At 33.1% G+C, this 16515-nt stretch overlaps 1 protein-coding gene across 1 annotated transcript in view; it reads right to left on the reverse strand.

Moving 5' to 3' along the window:
- Positions 1 to 16515, reverse strand: part of CEP290 (centrosomal protein 290) — a 91055-nt gene that overhangs the window by 34838 nt on the left and 39702 nt on the right. Inside the window, exons 26-34 of the mRNA XM_047065687.1 lie at positions 11857 to 11968; positions 9810 to 10015; positions 8760 to 8911; positions 5690 to 5801; positions 4603 to 5058; positions 3665 to 3829; positions 2230 to 2337; positions 1885 to 2019; positions 434 to 700 (exon numbers count right to left, since the gene is read on the reverse strand). Coding sequence (XP_046921643.1) covers positions 434 to 700; positions 1885 to 2019; positions 2230 to 2337; positions 3665 to 3829; positions 4603 to 5058; positions 5690 to 5801; positions 8760 to 8911; positions 9810 to 10015; positions 11857 to 11968 — 1713 coding nt within the window. The remainder of the gene's footprint in view (positions 1 to 433; positions 701 to 1884; positions 2020 to 2229; positions 2338 to 3664; positions 3830 to 4602; positions 5059 to 5689; positions 5802 to 8759; positions 8912 to 9809; positions 10016 to 11856; positions 11969 to 16515) is intronic.

The raw sequence follows: 16515 nt of genomic DNA on the forward strand, positions 1-16515 counted from the left end.
ATTTATTCTTAATATTAGAATAATATGTATCCATCATCTTTTAACTTGTTTCTAGAAAATTTTTTAAATGTTATAGATTTTCCTATCAACATTCTAGCAAATCAGATTTCCACTGACTGCTAACTAGTGTGATAGATTTCATTCTAACTTATTGCCTCAATCTTTACCTATAAACTCCATTGATATTTTTCAAAATCGTAACGGTTTCACCATGACAGCTAGTCCTGGTTCAGTCAGTCATAAGAGAAAAATACACATTTACAAACTGCCAGGCTTACTGACAGAGCTTTAATCCAATCATGTGAAAGTAAAAATTCCTAAATAGAATCACTTGAAAACAAGAAACAAACTACCACTTCAGGGAAGAATAGTATTTGGCATTTGACTAAAAAACATAATAAAGAAAAGAGCAAAGCATAATGTAATAACATACCTCTCTTGCTTTTTCCAGAAGATGTTGGTACTTCTTTAACACTTCTTCCTTTTGGTTTAACCTTGCCTGCATATTTGCAATGGTCTGCTGAGCAATTTTCAGTGTGTGATGTGATTTTGGTTCTACCTCTTTTCTGCCTAGTTCGGCTATAAGCTTTTCACGTTCTGCAGTGGCAGGCAATCGAAGCCTTAGTTCAGTGATGACTTTGTCCCTTGACAGAATATTTTGCTCTGCTAACCGTAAAGCAGATTCTTTTTCTTTTAGCTTCTGCAATGACCAAATCATAATAAAATTATTAAAGTATATATTTTCATTTTAGAATGCTTCATCTGAATTTTGGTCAGATTAATTATAAGCAAAAAAAAAGGAGTTTCACTTTATTTTTCACATCATACTTATATTAGTGATATACTGATATTAATAAGGTTATATTTCTTATATTTCCATGTGGCAGCACACTTGTCTGCATGCACATTTATTTATAAGATTATAATGTGTTATAAACTTCACTGTTTATTTAGCTCTTGTAATTTTAGAACTAGAAATGTGTGTGGTGGTAGTAGATTTAGAAAGGAAATGTAATAAATCATTTCTTTTAGTTTGGCCCAATAACTATCAGAGCCCCAGAAAAGTAAGCCATAAAAGTCAGCTGAGTATAAAAAAATTGGAACTTTAGTGGCCTAGGTCAATGAATCACCATTATAAAATCTGTAGCTTATTAAAATAAAATAGGAAAAATGTTTACTCTTCTGTAGGATTAAGGCAGATATTTTAAATCAAATAACTCAGTGGCAATTCGCATAAGTGACAAATCCTACAATTACTGAAAAAAACTAAGTTTCAATTGATTAAAAATGTACTATTTACAATTTTTTTTTACTATTTACAAAATTTTTAAATGTATTTACCATTACTATGTTTAGATGCAAACCAAAATGAAAATCATCTTCAGTTTATATTTTCTGTATGATGTAATAAAGAGATTTGATCACATATTAATCAAATTTAAGACCCAGATTAAAGAAATAATTTCTAACTCTCTTGCAAACCTTTTAACCACCCATAAAAGGAATGAACTGAAACTGATTCAGAGCATACAGCATGCACTTCAAAATAAAACATAAAAATAAACAAGTATGAAAACAATTCTTGATCATATAGAGAAAAGGTAATATATTGCTCATAAAACGACAAGATGCTTTTTGTTTCCTTTCATGTTTACTACTACTCATCAGTGAGTGAAAAGTAGTGATGAAATGATTCACATTAACCCTATCTGGTGTTCCTTATAATAATACTCTTTATTAAGAACATTATACTAGAGTAGAAAAGAAGATTAGAATTAGCAACAGATTCATGATTCTATGCTTCAGCCCTGTTAAAAAATATTTAGAAAATTCTAGAAACATACCCAATAATACACTAATAAAAATGCAAATTCTTCTTATTACCTCTTCTAGTGATTTACAAGTTGCCCGTGTTTCTAGGATTATTCGAACATTTTCCTTAATTTTTCTCAGAGCAATCTCAAGTTGATTTGGAAGGGGCAAACTAGGGTCTGGCAATGATCCTGTCGCCTCTTCAAACTATTAAGAAATAGCATTTTTGAGAAAAAGCAGTTACATCACTAAGAATAATACTGTTACAACTATAGGACAAAACATGGTTAAACCTCACTTATATTTGAAATAAAAGAAGGCAATATCAATAAAATTTGATTGGACTTTAAAACCACTTCTGTGGGTTAACACTATAGGCCATGCTATAGAGTAGCAAACAGAGTTAATCATTCATACCTTTTGTGCTGCTTTTAGTATTTCATTTTGCTGATGGTCAAAAATGTCTAGTTGACGTTCTAGCTCAACTTCTCTTTGATCCCAGGCCATCTGCCTTTCTTCATGAAACTATCAAACACACAGACATTCACCAAGCATATGACAAAAAAGTTTACATACATGTTCTTATTTAATCCTTACAACAACCCTTTGGGGTCACTGTATTCTCATTTTATGGAAAAAGGATGCAAACTCAGAGAGATTAAGTAACTTGCCTTAGATCACAGAGATAGAAAATGTGACGTCAGGATTTCAATCTCTCCATGCATGCATCCATCCATCACATTTAATGACATGAACTATGTGCTAAGCGCTATTCTAGGCAATAAATAAATACGCATGTAATATGTTACAGGATGATGAGTGCTGGAGAAAAATGAATTTAGATAATCCCTAGTTAGGGAATCTTGATGGTAGAATTTACTGTTGTATACTGGGTGGCTAACGAAGGCCTCACTGATGAGGTAAGACATTGGAGCTAAGACCCAGAAGCAATGAAAGCATAAACAATACAAGGATCTGGGCTAAGAACACTTTAAGTGGAGGGAACAACAAATTTTGAGGCAAGGAAGCATGAGCTTAGGGAATTTTGTCTGCCTCTAAAGTATATGTGCTTTATTCTACACCAAGTTGCCTTCTCCTACTCCATCAATGAGAGCCAGTAGAGACTCGTAACTGTAAAGAGTCACATAACTAATGTCAAAATAAAAATTAATTATCAAATAAATTTATATATTATTTCTTTTAAGTTTAAAACTACTATTACAACATAAGTAAATAAACACAAATTTTTGAATGCCTTAGAAAACAAGAAACAGGGGCACCTGGCTGGCTAAGTGGGTTAAGCATCCAACTCTTGATTTCCATTCAGGTCATGACCTCATGTGAGATCAAACTCTGCGCCAGGCTCTGTGCTGACAGCCCCCTGGAGTCTGCTTGGGATTCTCTCTCTCCCTCTCTCTGCCCCTCCCCCGCTCATGCTTGCTCACTTGCTCTCTCAAAATAAATAAATAAATAAATAAATAAGTATTAACAAAAATAAGACAACGAATATGTTATAACAATAATAATGAGAGCTACAATCAATTAAGAGTATAATGCACGGGTGCCTGGGTGGTTCTGTCGATTAAGCATCTGACCCTTGGTTTCGGCTCAGGTCATGATCTCAAGGTTCACAAAATGGAGCCCCATATCAGGCTCTGGGTTAATAGCCCGGAGTCTGCTTGGGATTCTCTCTCTCTCTCCCCTTCCCCAGCTTGCACACATGCATACCACACACATTCTCTCTCATAATAAATAAACTTAAAAAAAAAAAGAGAATAATGGAATCACTCATACAATATTCTTATGTTTAGTATCTTAGCAACAAGACCACAAAATAAATATAAAATGAAACCTTGTTTTGCTGCACAATTTCTTCCTCCAGACTGCTGATTGTATGCTCATATTCAGAAATTATATTATTCAAATATTTTATTTCTTCTTTATCCTTGACTAATTCTCTATTTAGTTTAAGCTCTTGAAGACGTAGTTCTTCTATTTTCATATGCCAACTGATTACCTAAACATTTATAAATTACATGTACAAATGTAAACACTGTCCATATAATTATTTCTCCATTGATCCTAATAATTTTCATTGAAATTAATACATATTCTTTGAGATAAAAATTATTCTTGGTTCAGCCACACAGCAAAGTTTATTTAGAATTTTCATAGACTTTTATAAAAATATGTGCCATCTTAACATAAAACATTCTTCAAATTATTTTGGAATGGATAATACTAACACTTTCATTTATTATTTTCATATATGTAATTGAAACATTGGTTTTACTTTCACAAATGGAAATCCTAAATACTTCTAACCTACAGATTAAAATTAAGTAGCAAGGTAATTACTTTTCATTTAATGCATACCAAATGAAGGTAAAAACAAAATTATATTAAAAAGTAAATGTGGGCCTACTACCTGTAAATAATTTTAAACAGATAATAATTATGAAGGGTAGAATTCAACTGATAACCACTATAATGTTTATGAATAACTAAAATTAGTATTTAGCTAATATATATAAACTTTTCTAGAATGATTAAAGTTCTTTGATAGTATACAATCTAAGCATTTCTACCAAAATCACAGTTTAGAAGAGTCTCATTTTATTTTTACAATTAGACATTCAAATAGCCAAGCCTTAACTTACAAAACCTAAATGAATAACGTAATTGGAATTTTTGTCTTATACAAAACATTTTTCAGATAGCTATTTATTAAAAACTTAAAATTACTTTGTAACTCTTTTGGAAATACTGAACCAAAAACCAATGTTTTACCTTTTGGGCTCCCCTGGCATCCTTTAAAGTGCTTATTAACTCTTCCAGCCCCTTTAACTTTAATTCCATTTCCATTGCTTTGTTCTCCATATTTCTATGCTCTTGTTGAGAAGTTTTCATTTCCTGCATTATCTTAAGTTTGTCGTTTTGTAATTGAATCATCGTTTTAGAGAACTTTTCCTGCTGTGCTAAGGGTAAAGCTCCACTAAACTGTCGTCGGAGAGACTGAATTGTTTGGCGCAGATGTTTTGCTCTGTTTCTCCCCTCCAGACGGGCATAATAGAGAGCCTGTTCCTTTTCATCAAGTTTCTGCTCTAAGCGCAAATTACAGGCCTCCATTTTCTGCAGTTTAGATGTAACTGATTCCAATTTGCCAAGCGCAGTAGCCTCACTGATTTGAAGAGAGACGACGTGTTGATGCAACTTGGCAATTAGTGCCTTTTCATCAGACTGTGCCTGATATAAAGAGTATATATTTATAAGTTTCAAGCTTTTCTAATGACACTTTTCATGGATTTAAAACCACGACCTACTACATAAAATTTAAAAAAGTATGCTATATGAGATCCTATAAAAATCTAGCCTGGCTTTAATACAGATTACCAAAAACTTGTCAAAGAAAAAACCCTAGAATCAAACATACTTAAAATCTAAATCTAGTATCCAACTAAATAACAGTTGGCATATTACTGTTTTGTTGTTTTTTTTTTTTAAACTTCCATATGTAAATAACAATGCTGGGACAACACTAATGTTGACAATTTTTTTAATCTTAAAAAATTTATAATGGGAGAATATGTAAAAAGCTACATATTAATACAAGAGAAAATACAGTTCTGAAAGACTTTCTCCTCAAACCTTAACTTTAATTAGCGACCAGCACAATGTACCTGTAGGTATGTTAAATGTTTTTCTGTATCATGAAAGATATTTCAAATTAAAGAGTTTTCTAATCAGGTTACAATGAACAAGTACAGGAGCTTCCATTTGATACAGCCTCTGATTAAAACCATAAAATTACCCAATATCTAATGTGAATTTAGGAAAAAGAAAAAAATCCACTTACAAGAGCCAATACTGTACTTACCTGATAGTCTAACAGTTGCATTCTGACAGATTCTACTTCTTTTTCCCTGGACTGTTGTTGTGCATTCAAAATTTCAACTTGTCTTTTGGCAATATCAGAAATCTCTCTCAGTCTAGGAAATGAAAAAATACTTCAGGAACAATTAGGTCCATTTTCTAAGTAAATACTAGTATTTCAGATTTCTAATTTCTTGGAAAAGCCACTAATTTCCAGCATCTCTTCTTGGTGTGACATACTAAAGCAAAATTTCCTAAACCATTTAATGAAATAATTCCATGAGAGTTCTGTCAAAAAAACTTCATTCCCAACATCCCTCCCCGTTGAAAATTCGTAATACATAGTATGAAATGTTGAAAAGTTCCAAAGTAAAAAATTATCTATCTATACAGCATTTTCCAAATGTATATGGCCATAAGACTAGTCTCCCACACTTTTTTCATAAGATACTTATTACCCTAGTTTCAAAGAGCTAGAATAAGGTTTAAGGTAGGTTTATTTGACATAATTGTACAGTTAAGGATACAGAAATTTAAGATTCCTAGGTTCCCTAGGTGGATTAATATATGCTTTAAATTTACAAACTATCAGAAATGAAAAAAAGAAAGATTATATGCTTACTACAATTACAAAAAATGGGAGAAGCTTGATGGTAAATTATTAAATTTTCTCCAAGACTACTATTATACGATCACACAGGTAAAGCAAAAATTCATTTTACTTTGGGCTAGAATAATTTTAGTGCACTGTGACATATAAATAAGGTTCCCTTATATTGATTATAAATGCTCATTACTAGTTACATAAGTTTTAAAAATTAAAATATAATAAAATGCATAATTATAAATTAGATTATCTCAAAAGGTGAGGTCTATAAGGTAAGAGGAAGAATACAAAATGGAGTCCTTCATAGTGAAATGGGCTGAAAATGATGGACATTCTCAAAGGACTATCAATACTCCAAAAAAATGGGTAGTACTTTACAATACGCTAATCATAAAACCCTTTTTACAAATTATTTTGTGGTTGACAGATCAACTTATGTTATGGCTCCTATTACGTTTCTACTGAAGTAACACAAAATCACCCATGAGAATGAGTACATAGCATCTATCTCACACACAATATTTACTCCTTAGATATATTTTGTGTTCCAAGTGAATAAATTATTTCCACATGTAAAATAAAAATCACAATGTTACTTTAAGGTTATTAAGTGTAATTATACGAGTTAATATATGTTTAATACCTAGCACAGTATATAGTACTCAAAAAATGTAAACTGAATCAGAATCTGAATTTTTCATTTTACAGCAATCTTATGAAACAAGTAGACTAGTGCTCCCTTAAAAAGGAGAAAAAAACAAGTTTATTTCATTATTTTTTTTAAGTTTATTTATTTTCAGAGAGTGAGAGAGAAATGGGGGGAAGGGGTGAGGGGCAGAGAGAGAGAATCCCAAGCAGGTTCTATGAGGTCAGCACCAAGCTGGATGCGGGGCTCGAACTCACGAACCATGAGATCATGACCTGAGCCGAAACCAAGAGCCAGATGCTTACCGGAATGAGCCACCCAGGCACCCCTTTATTTTTTTTTTTATTAAAAATTATCTTATTGCTAAAAAATGCTAACCATCATCTACCTGAGCTTTCAGCTATCCATAATCTTTTTGCTGGTGGAGGGTCTTCCCTAATGACGCTGACTGATCAGGGTAGTGGTTGCTTAAATTTGGGGTGGCTATAGCAATTTCTTAATATATTTATTTTATTTACATTTATGTTATGTTGTTTTATTTCAGTATAGTTAAAATACAGTGTTATACTAGTTTCAGGTGTACAATATAGTGATTCAACAATTCCATACATCACCCAGGGCTCTTCCTGACAAATTCGTTCCTTAATCCCCATCACCTAATTAACCCATCCCCCTACCCACCTCTCCTCTGATAACCATCAGTTTGTTCCCTATCGTTAAGAGTCTGTTTCTTGGTTTGTGTCTCTTCCCCTCTCTTTTTTTTCCCTTTGCTTTGTTTCTTAAATTTCACATATGAGTGAAGTCATATGGTATATGTCTTTTTCTGACTGATTTATTTCACTTAGCATTGTATTCTCTAGCTCCATCCATGTCGTTGTAAACGGCAAAATTTCATTCTTTTTTATGGCAGAATAATATTCCTTTATATATATACATATACCTACATATACACACCACTTCTTTATCCATTCATCTATCATGGACACTTGGGCTGCTTCCATAATTCGGCTATTGTAAATAATGCTGCTACAAACATGGAGGTGCATGTATCCTTTGAATTAGTGTTTTTGTTTTGGGGGGTAAATACCAGTAGTATTTAGGGTAGTTCTATTTTTAACTTTTTGAGAAACAACCATACTTTTTTCCAGTGGTTGCACCATTTGCATTCCCAACAACAGTGCAAGAGGGTTCTTTTTTCTCTACATCCTTGCCAATACTTGTTTTTTATGGTTTGATTTTAGTATTCTGACAGGTGTGAGGTGTTTTTTCATTGCAGTTTTGATTTGCATTTCCCTTGATGCTGAGAGGATCTTTTCATGTGTCCATTGGCCATCTAGATATCTTCTTTAGAGAAATGTCTGTTCATTTCTTCTACCCATTTTTAATCAGATTATTTGTTTTATTTGGGTTGAGTTGTATAATTTCTTTATATATTCTGGATACTATCTTTTTATCAGATATAAGAAACTTAAGTTTAAATAAGTTGAATGACCACCCCACTTCCCTCCAAAAAAAAATATTAGTATGTGGAAGAACTCGACCGCATAGGGTCTTGATTCCAAATTCAGTGCTTTCTGCAATACTATTCCTGGACTCTGAAAAATATGAATCTTGAAAAGTTATTTCCTCTTCAGTATTATTATTCATGCCTGTTAAAAACTAATCTTGTTAGTATTTAACCTTATTCTTACAAAAAAACAAAAATAAAAATAACCAGTATCAATTCCACTAAGAATATTACTCCGAACCACTGTAATTAGGTTTCTTAAAAATCAACTAGAGTAGATGCACCTAATGACTAAAAAGTTTGCATGCACTTACTTTGACACTTCAACTTTTAGTTCCATTTCGTTCTTCTCTAATTCTAGAATCCGTTGCCTATCAGCATCACTTACTGTCTTGCTCACACTATCAGCTAGTTCATCTCTTAACATCTGTTCCACCTTCTGTGCTTCCAAATTGATTTTGGTAAGCTAAGAAAAGCAACAAAAATGTTCAGATATATTAGTTTTTGGTGAGATTTTCTTCTCAACTTAGATATTACCACAGTTCTCTTTACTTAGCATTAGTCTGGATAATGAATTGAGTGTGAAATATTAAGAATAGATTGAAGAGGGTAAAGAGAGTCAGGAACAGATTATAAGAACTCAGGTTATATGCCAACCCACCAAAAGTCATTTATATTAGACAACTCATAGTCTAATATTTGAATCTGATTTTTTAACATTTGTTTGAAACGTAGTTATTATGCTTGACTTCCATTATATCATCTATAAATAAACATAAATGAGTTAATAAAATCTTAACATATACTTAGTGACTCAGTTAAAAAACAAAATGACAAATATGTTTTGAAAAGTATACTAATTCTCAAGGTAAACATTATAAACGTGCCACTTCATCATTAATTGTTGAATGTTTGCAAACTGTTTTAATTGCCAACCAATTTAATATTTCTGAGCATATCAAAAAAGTCTAAAACTTACTATTAAAATGTAAAGTCCCAAGAGCAGAGATTACTGCCTATTTTATTTCCTGTGATAAAACTAGCCCCCATACAGTGTCTGGCATGTAACAGGCACTCAATAAATATTTGTTAAATGAATGGATGGTAGTGGAAGGCAATTATCATTACTAAGCAAATAATATCTTTTTACATTAAATCTAATAATGTAATGCTGATGAAAAATAAGAACTCATTCACAGAAATACCTGTCTTCTTTTTAAACATTTCAGATTTAAAATACATCTTTTATGAAACACAGCACTATATTAACATTACTTCAGAAATACAAACAAATCTCTTACAATACAAAATGTCTAACATGACTAATCCTTTATACCAATTACATGATAAAAATTATATCAAACCTCAGCAAATTTGGTTTCCAATTCAAAATTACGTTCTTCCATTTGCTTTAATGAAGTCCTTGCGTGTTCATACATTTTTTGAGAATGTTCAGCCCTCTGCCTTTCATTTAATTCTTTCATCTCCAGCATAGTAATTTTTTTTGAAATAGAAACAATTTCACTGTTGGTTATTGATTTCTTTGCCTTATCCATGTTTGATTCATTTCCTATATGCAACAATACTAAGTCAATCACAAGCTGTTATCAAAATTAGATGCCAAATATTTTAGAAACTTTTTTTTAAAATTTTTTAACGTTTATTTATTTTTGACAGAGAGGGAGAGAGAGAAACGGAGTGCAAGCAGGGGAGGGGCAGAGAGAGAGGGAGACACAGAATACAAAGCAGGCTCCGGGTTCTGAGCTGTCAGCACAGAGACTAATGCAGGGCTCAAACTCACAAACTATGAGATTATAACCTGAGCTGAAGTCAGACGCTTAACTGACTGAGCTACCCAGGCACCCCTGGACACTGTATACAAGGATGCAATAATATGGTTCCACAGAAAACACACGAGCCTTATGAATTATGATAGACCTAGATTCCAGTCTTAGCTCTGTTACTTACTGTTTGGAAACTGCCTATCCCATTTAATCTCTCGGGAACTTATATTCTTCATCAGTCAAATGATAATAAAAGTTAGTCCTTATAGAAATTTAGGAATTTCTACAGGGAATCCAGTACTTATTTAAGAGAGACAGAGTAAAATGAACAGAGAACTTACTACAATTGTATGTAATACTCTTTTTTTTATATTTTAGCTTAAATGATACCTTCTTTCAGGTATCAGTTACATGGAAATCAATTCACCTTTAATTTCTTAAAGAATTAAAAATCACATTTCTAAAAATAGCTTATTTTAGATAATATTAGGCCCAATGTTAGGCTGCACTAAACTACTACACGTCCCAGTTACCAATTTAATAAAACAGCTCTATTTTGTAACAGACACCTTGAATAACATTAGAACTCTAAGATCTAGAAAACAAACATACAAAAACACTTTATCCAAAGGAGCAAATTTATTTGAAAATTATAAAGCACAATGCTAGTAAGATAAAATTATTTAAACATCATAAACTAAGATAACCATTTAAAAATGAATATGGAAAACCATTTGAAAAATGAATAAGGAAAATCCTAGCAGGACCCACAAAGATTTTAATATCTGTCATAATATCTGTTAGATATATATGAAGATGTTCATTGAGAACCATAAACAACAGCAAAAATAAGAAGGCCTCGTGATTTAATCACTCAAACAGTAAGATATTACACGGATATTTGTATGTGTAAGAATGATGAATAAAGCAAATATATTAACATCTACTAAATGAATACAGTATATAATGTTCATTATAATTTAAAGTATATGTATGTTTACTATTAGAGTCATTTACATTTTATTTATTTTATTAAGTTTTTATTTAAATTCCAGTTAGTTAACATACAGTGTAATATTAGTTTTGGGTGTACAGTATAGTGATTCTACACTTTTATACAACACCCAGTGCTCATGTAAACATGTATAAGGGAATACAAAAAAATAATAATAGTAAAACTATAGGCAATATAAACTCTTTTCAAAATTATTTTGATGTTTTATGGTGACCTTTTAATTTAAATGTATTAAATGGTACATTCCTAATATAACTTTACACATATTACATGCAGTGGAAAACTTCTAAATACCACCACTAAAATATAGGTATTTAAGATTATTACCAGTCTTTATGGTTAAATGGTTCAAAATAGTTAATGCTCTGTCATAATTTTTTAACATATATGATTCAACTAGGAACTAATCTCATCTACTAACTAAAAACCAAATTTTGGTAGAGATTAGCATAAGATACTATTCATCAACTGTCTGCTAAATTAAACTGTTAGGCAGAGTTCATTTTTATCAAAATACTTCCTTTTCATCTGATATAGAAAAGAACTATAAATGAATAACGTATTCACTATTAGATCTTCATCATTTTACATTATCAGAGTCATCATACTTACCTAATTTAGTTTCTTGTTCCCAGGCTTGTTCAACAGTGTAAAGTTTTTCCTTGGTAATCTCCAGTTCTTTATTTATAGACTCCACTTGTTCTTTCAGGGATGCATTTTCACACTCAATAAAACAGAAACATCACTGAGAAACTACATTATAATTCAGACTAATATGATATGTGATATTGACTTAACCTTATATAATATCTCCTAAAACTCACAATCCAGTTTTTTTTAAACAAAATTAGGAGCTCCCCTACATGTAATATATACACACATACATATACAAACACACGTATATACACACACACATATATAAAGAAAGTATGTTAAAATAATCAAAATCTTATATATCCAATATGTGACTTCCGAATATTAGCTTCTGCTATGTTCACTTTGGCCAAGCTGGAATGCTTAGAGTTTCTCACACAGTTACTGAGCATCACTAGCACACCATCATGTCAGGTGCTGTACTTCATGTCCACGGTGAAAAGAAACAGACAAAATACTGGCCTTCACAGGCCTCACCATTTAGCATCTGTGGGTATCTGTGTGTAGCAGGAGTTGGGGAGGGTATGGAAGGCAGAAGACAGTGAACAGGTAAGCAAACCAAAAACTCTAAGAATGTAAAGATCTAGAAAGAAACAGAGTATGGATCCAGAGCAAAATAAAAGGAACCATATCAAGATAGAAAGGTTAAAGAAGGTATTAACTACTGAGGAAGTGGCATTTAAGTCAAAAGCTAAGGTATGAAAAGGAGCCAGTCTTTTTTTTTTTTTTTTTTTAAGTTTATGTATTTATTTTGAGAGACAGAGCAAAAGCATGAGAGGGGCAGAGAGAGGAGAGAGAGAATCCCAAGCAGGCTCCACACTGTCGGTGCAGAGTCCCATTTGGGGCTCAAACCCATGTACCGTGAGATCATGACCTGAGCCAAAATCAAGAGCTGGACACTTACCCACCTGAGCCACCCAAGGGCTCAAGGAGCCAGTGTTGACAAGAAGCCAGCCAGAGAGAAGAGCTATGTGTTGATAAACCCTGATGCTCTGATGGAAGACTGAGTTTGGGGCATTAGAGGACTTAAGCACAGACAGCAAAAATAACAGCAACGACTGGTATAAGATAAAGTTGGAGTGATAATAGGGGGTCATACCAGGCAAGGCATGGTATGTCACGATAAGGAACTAGAATTTAACTTAATATATAATAGGAAATCATTTAAACATCTTAAGGAGGAAGTTTTTTTTTTTTTAATTTTAATGTTTATTTATTTTTGAGAAAGAGACTGAGCATGAGCAGGGGAGGGGCAGAGAGAGGGAGAGACAGAATCCAAAGCAGGCTCCAGACTCTGAGCCCAAAGCAGAGCTTGAACTTATGAACTGCGAGATAATGACCTGAGCTGAAGTCGGATGCTTAGCTGACTGAGCCACCCAGGAGCTTCTTTAAGAAGGACGTTTTAAACAACCATTCTGAATGTAATGTGGAGAATAAATAAAGGGGTAAGCAGAGAAATCAAAATTAAGAAAATATAAAATCCTGATGAGTAGGGTCATAGCAGTGAAGATGGAGAAAAGAGGACACACATATGAATGAATTATATTTGGGAAATAAAAATGACAGGGGAAAGGAATGACAGAAAGTAACTCTAAGGTATCTGCCTTCATGGAGTAGGTAACAGCAGCACCTATTGAAACGGAAACAACTATGAGAGAAACAGACATTCTGGATATGTTAAATTTGAGATCCTCTTGAAACAGGAGTTGTAAAATAGATAATCCCATTACAGTACCGAAAAGGCAGACTGGACACAAAAATGTAGGAGTTGGCACAGAAATTTAATATGCTCATTTACTCTTTGTTTTAACAAACAGAATACTAACTATATGCCAGGTATTCTAAGCCCTTGAATGATAAAGAAATTCTGTCCTAGAACTTGTGTTGGGCAGGGGGTAGTTGGAAAAGAAGCCAATACATAATACAATGTTACATAATACATATTATGAAGAATAACAGGATAATGAGTTTTTATTTATTTTTTTTTAAGGGGACATTATGATAAAAAAGAAAGCAAGATAAGGGAATACAATGTGACTTTCTGGTAATGTGCACAATTACAACCCCGTTCTAGATACTATAAATACATAGGAGAAAAAAAAAAAAAAAAGAGGGCTTAGGGGTTTTAACATCTTTCTACCTTTTTTTCCCTCTTCCTTCCAGACTTTCAAGAACTCTGGTCTTGCTCCAGATGCCATTCTTATTCCCCTGCCCTCGGTGGGGTGCCCTGCACCCACACTTTTACCACCCACCTCTAGAATCTTCAATTGACCTCTCCCTATTTGCTCTAAATTTTCTTTCCCTCTACCCTCAAACTTCATTGGCCTGTTTAAAAAAAAAGAAAAAAAAACAGTTGATAAAATAAATCCTTCTCTTGATCCTACTTCAACCTGTATCTAATTTCTTTTTACTTCTATCATCAGATTTCTAGTTTTTCTGTTGCCTTATCACCCACCCATTCAGTTTTTGCATTTTCTTATCATCCACTCTCTTTATATTCTGAAAATTGATTTTTACCACTTTTACTCTCAATAAAGTCTACCCTTGGGGCTCCTGGTTGGCTCAGTCAGTTAAGTGGCCAACTCTTGATTTCAGCTCAGGTCGTATCTCACAATTGTGAGACTGAACTCTGCATTGGGCTCTTCGCTGAGCATGAAGTCTGGTTGGGCTTCTCTCTCTCTTGCTCTCTCTCAGCCCCTCCCCTGCTCTCGCTCTCTCAAAATAAATAAATTAAAAAAAAAAGAAAAAAGGAACTTTACTCTTGAAAGGCATCAACACTTTCCTAATCACCACATCTGATGACCTTTGCACCATGGCTCTACACCATTAATAACTCTCTCGAGGTCAACATTTATTAGTTCTGTGTGCCAAAGAGGAAGTACTAAACACATAAAAGTGAATTAAATAGAATTCCTGATATCAAGAAGAATATATTCCAGTAGGGGATGGAGACATACAAACACTCTTAGTATGATGTGATATAAATAGCAGAAACAGGTACAAGATAGAGAATATAGACAGAGAGACTTTGTTCTATAAAGAAAGATGCTTCAGAAAAAAAGATAGTGTCTCAACAAAGGTTTTTCTTTTTTTAATGTTTATTTATTATTGAGTTTATTTATTATTTTAATGTTTATTATTTACTATTTATTTATTTATTTAATGTTTATTTGTTATATATAACATTTTTAATGTTTATTTATATTATTTATTACGGGAGAGGCAGAGAGAGGAAGAGACACAGAATCCAAAGCAGGCTCCAGGCTCCGAGCTGTCAGCACAGAGCCCAATGTGGGGCTCGAACTCACGAAATGAGATATCATGACCTGAGCCGAAGTCAGATGCTTAACTGACTGAGCCACCCAGATGCCCCTGAACAAAGTTTTAAACATGAATAGAAATTCACTGAGCACATAAATGGAGAGCCCTGGGAGGGCTTTCGAGACAAGGAAACAGCAGGTACATAAGAATATATATATGAGAAAAAACACTGTGTCCCAGCAAACTGGTAGTTCAATTTCAAAAACAAATTGTAAAAGTACTTAGAGCATCATAGGAGATGACATGAGGTAAGTGGGGGCTAATCACAAAAGGAATTTGGCTTTTATTCTTTAAGTGACTGATAGTGATTGATAGGTGTGAAGCAAAGGCGTTGTCCCATGGTCAGATTCATGTTTAGAATGACCATTGTGGTGGAAGTAAGAAGGGGGTTACACAGGAGATAGGGATAGAGTAAGGGCTACCACAATACACATAATAAAGAATAAAACTGACACATTGTCAATAGGGATAAAAATATACTCAGAATTATAATCGAGATGTGGGAAAGAATATAACACAAATGCATTTTTTTTTAATTTTAAGATGAAAAATATTCTTTGGAAAAATAGATAAATAAAAGTTAAAAATTACTCATTGCTGTTATCTACATAATATATTTCTTACATGGATTTTCTTGTTTTTTTTTTTCTTACATGGATTCTAAAATCATACAGAGGAAGAGTGCAAAGGACATGAAAAATGGGGAAAAATAAATTATTACCATACCTAAACATTCAAAATTTTCTACAAAAATTAACATAATCCTCTCCCTTTGGCAAAACAGTAAAAAGTAAACTGATCATGATTATTGCTAGTTAGTATTAATAAATCACTCAGATATTTTTATAGGAGTCATTCACAGCTATTCAAAATAACATTTGGGTGTTTTATTGAATGTGTCCCTCTAAGCAAGTAAAAGCTATGAAGCTAACAAAATCAGACCTCATTCCACTCCTAGGAGAAGATCACAAAAGAGAAGATGTCAAAAGACACAAGCCCCTATTTCTGAAGAGGAAGATGAACAAATCAGGAGCTGGTTTTGCTTGCGTTAAAGGTATGGAGGTCAAGTGGCTAGAAGAGGACGACAAGGGTTCTGGGCCATATCCACAGACTGTTTGAATGAATATGTGATACTTCATCCTATTTTTCTTATCTGTACAGTTAGAAAGGATGGGGATTTCCAGAGCTCATCCAGGATCAGGAAGAGCCATTCTCGGCTATATCCATCCCAAGAAACATAAACCAAGGGGTACAAGAAAATAAGTTGCACTGGGATCAGGGGGAAGAGAGAAGGAT

The sequence above is a fragment of the Lynx rufus genome, unplaced genomic scaffold (assembly GCF_022079265.1).
Source record: "Lynx rufus isolate CCGP_SWC_20201006 ecotype Redwood Valley unplaced genomic scaffold, mLynRuf1.p SCAF_7, whole genome shotgun sequence".
NCBI lineage: Eukaryota > Metazoa > Chordata > Mammalia > Carnivora > Felidae > Lynx > Lynx rufus.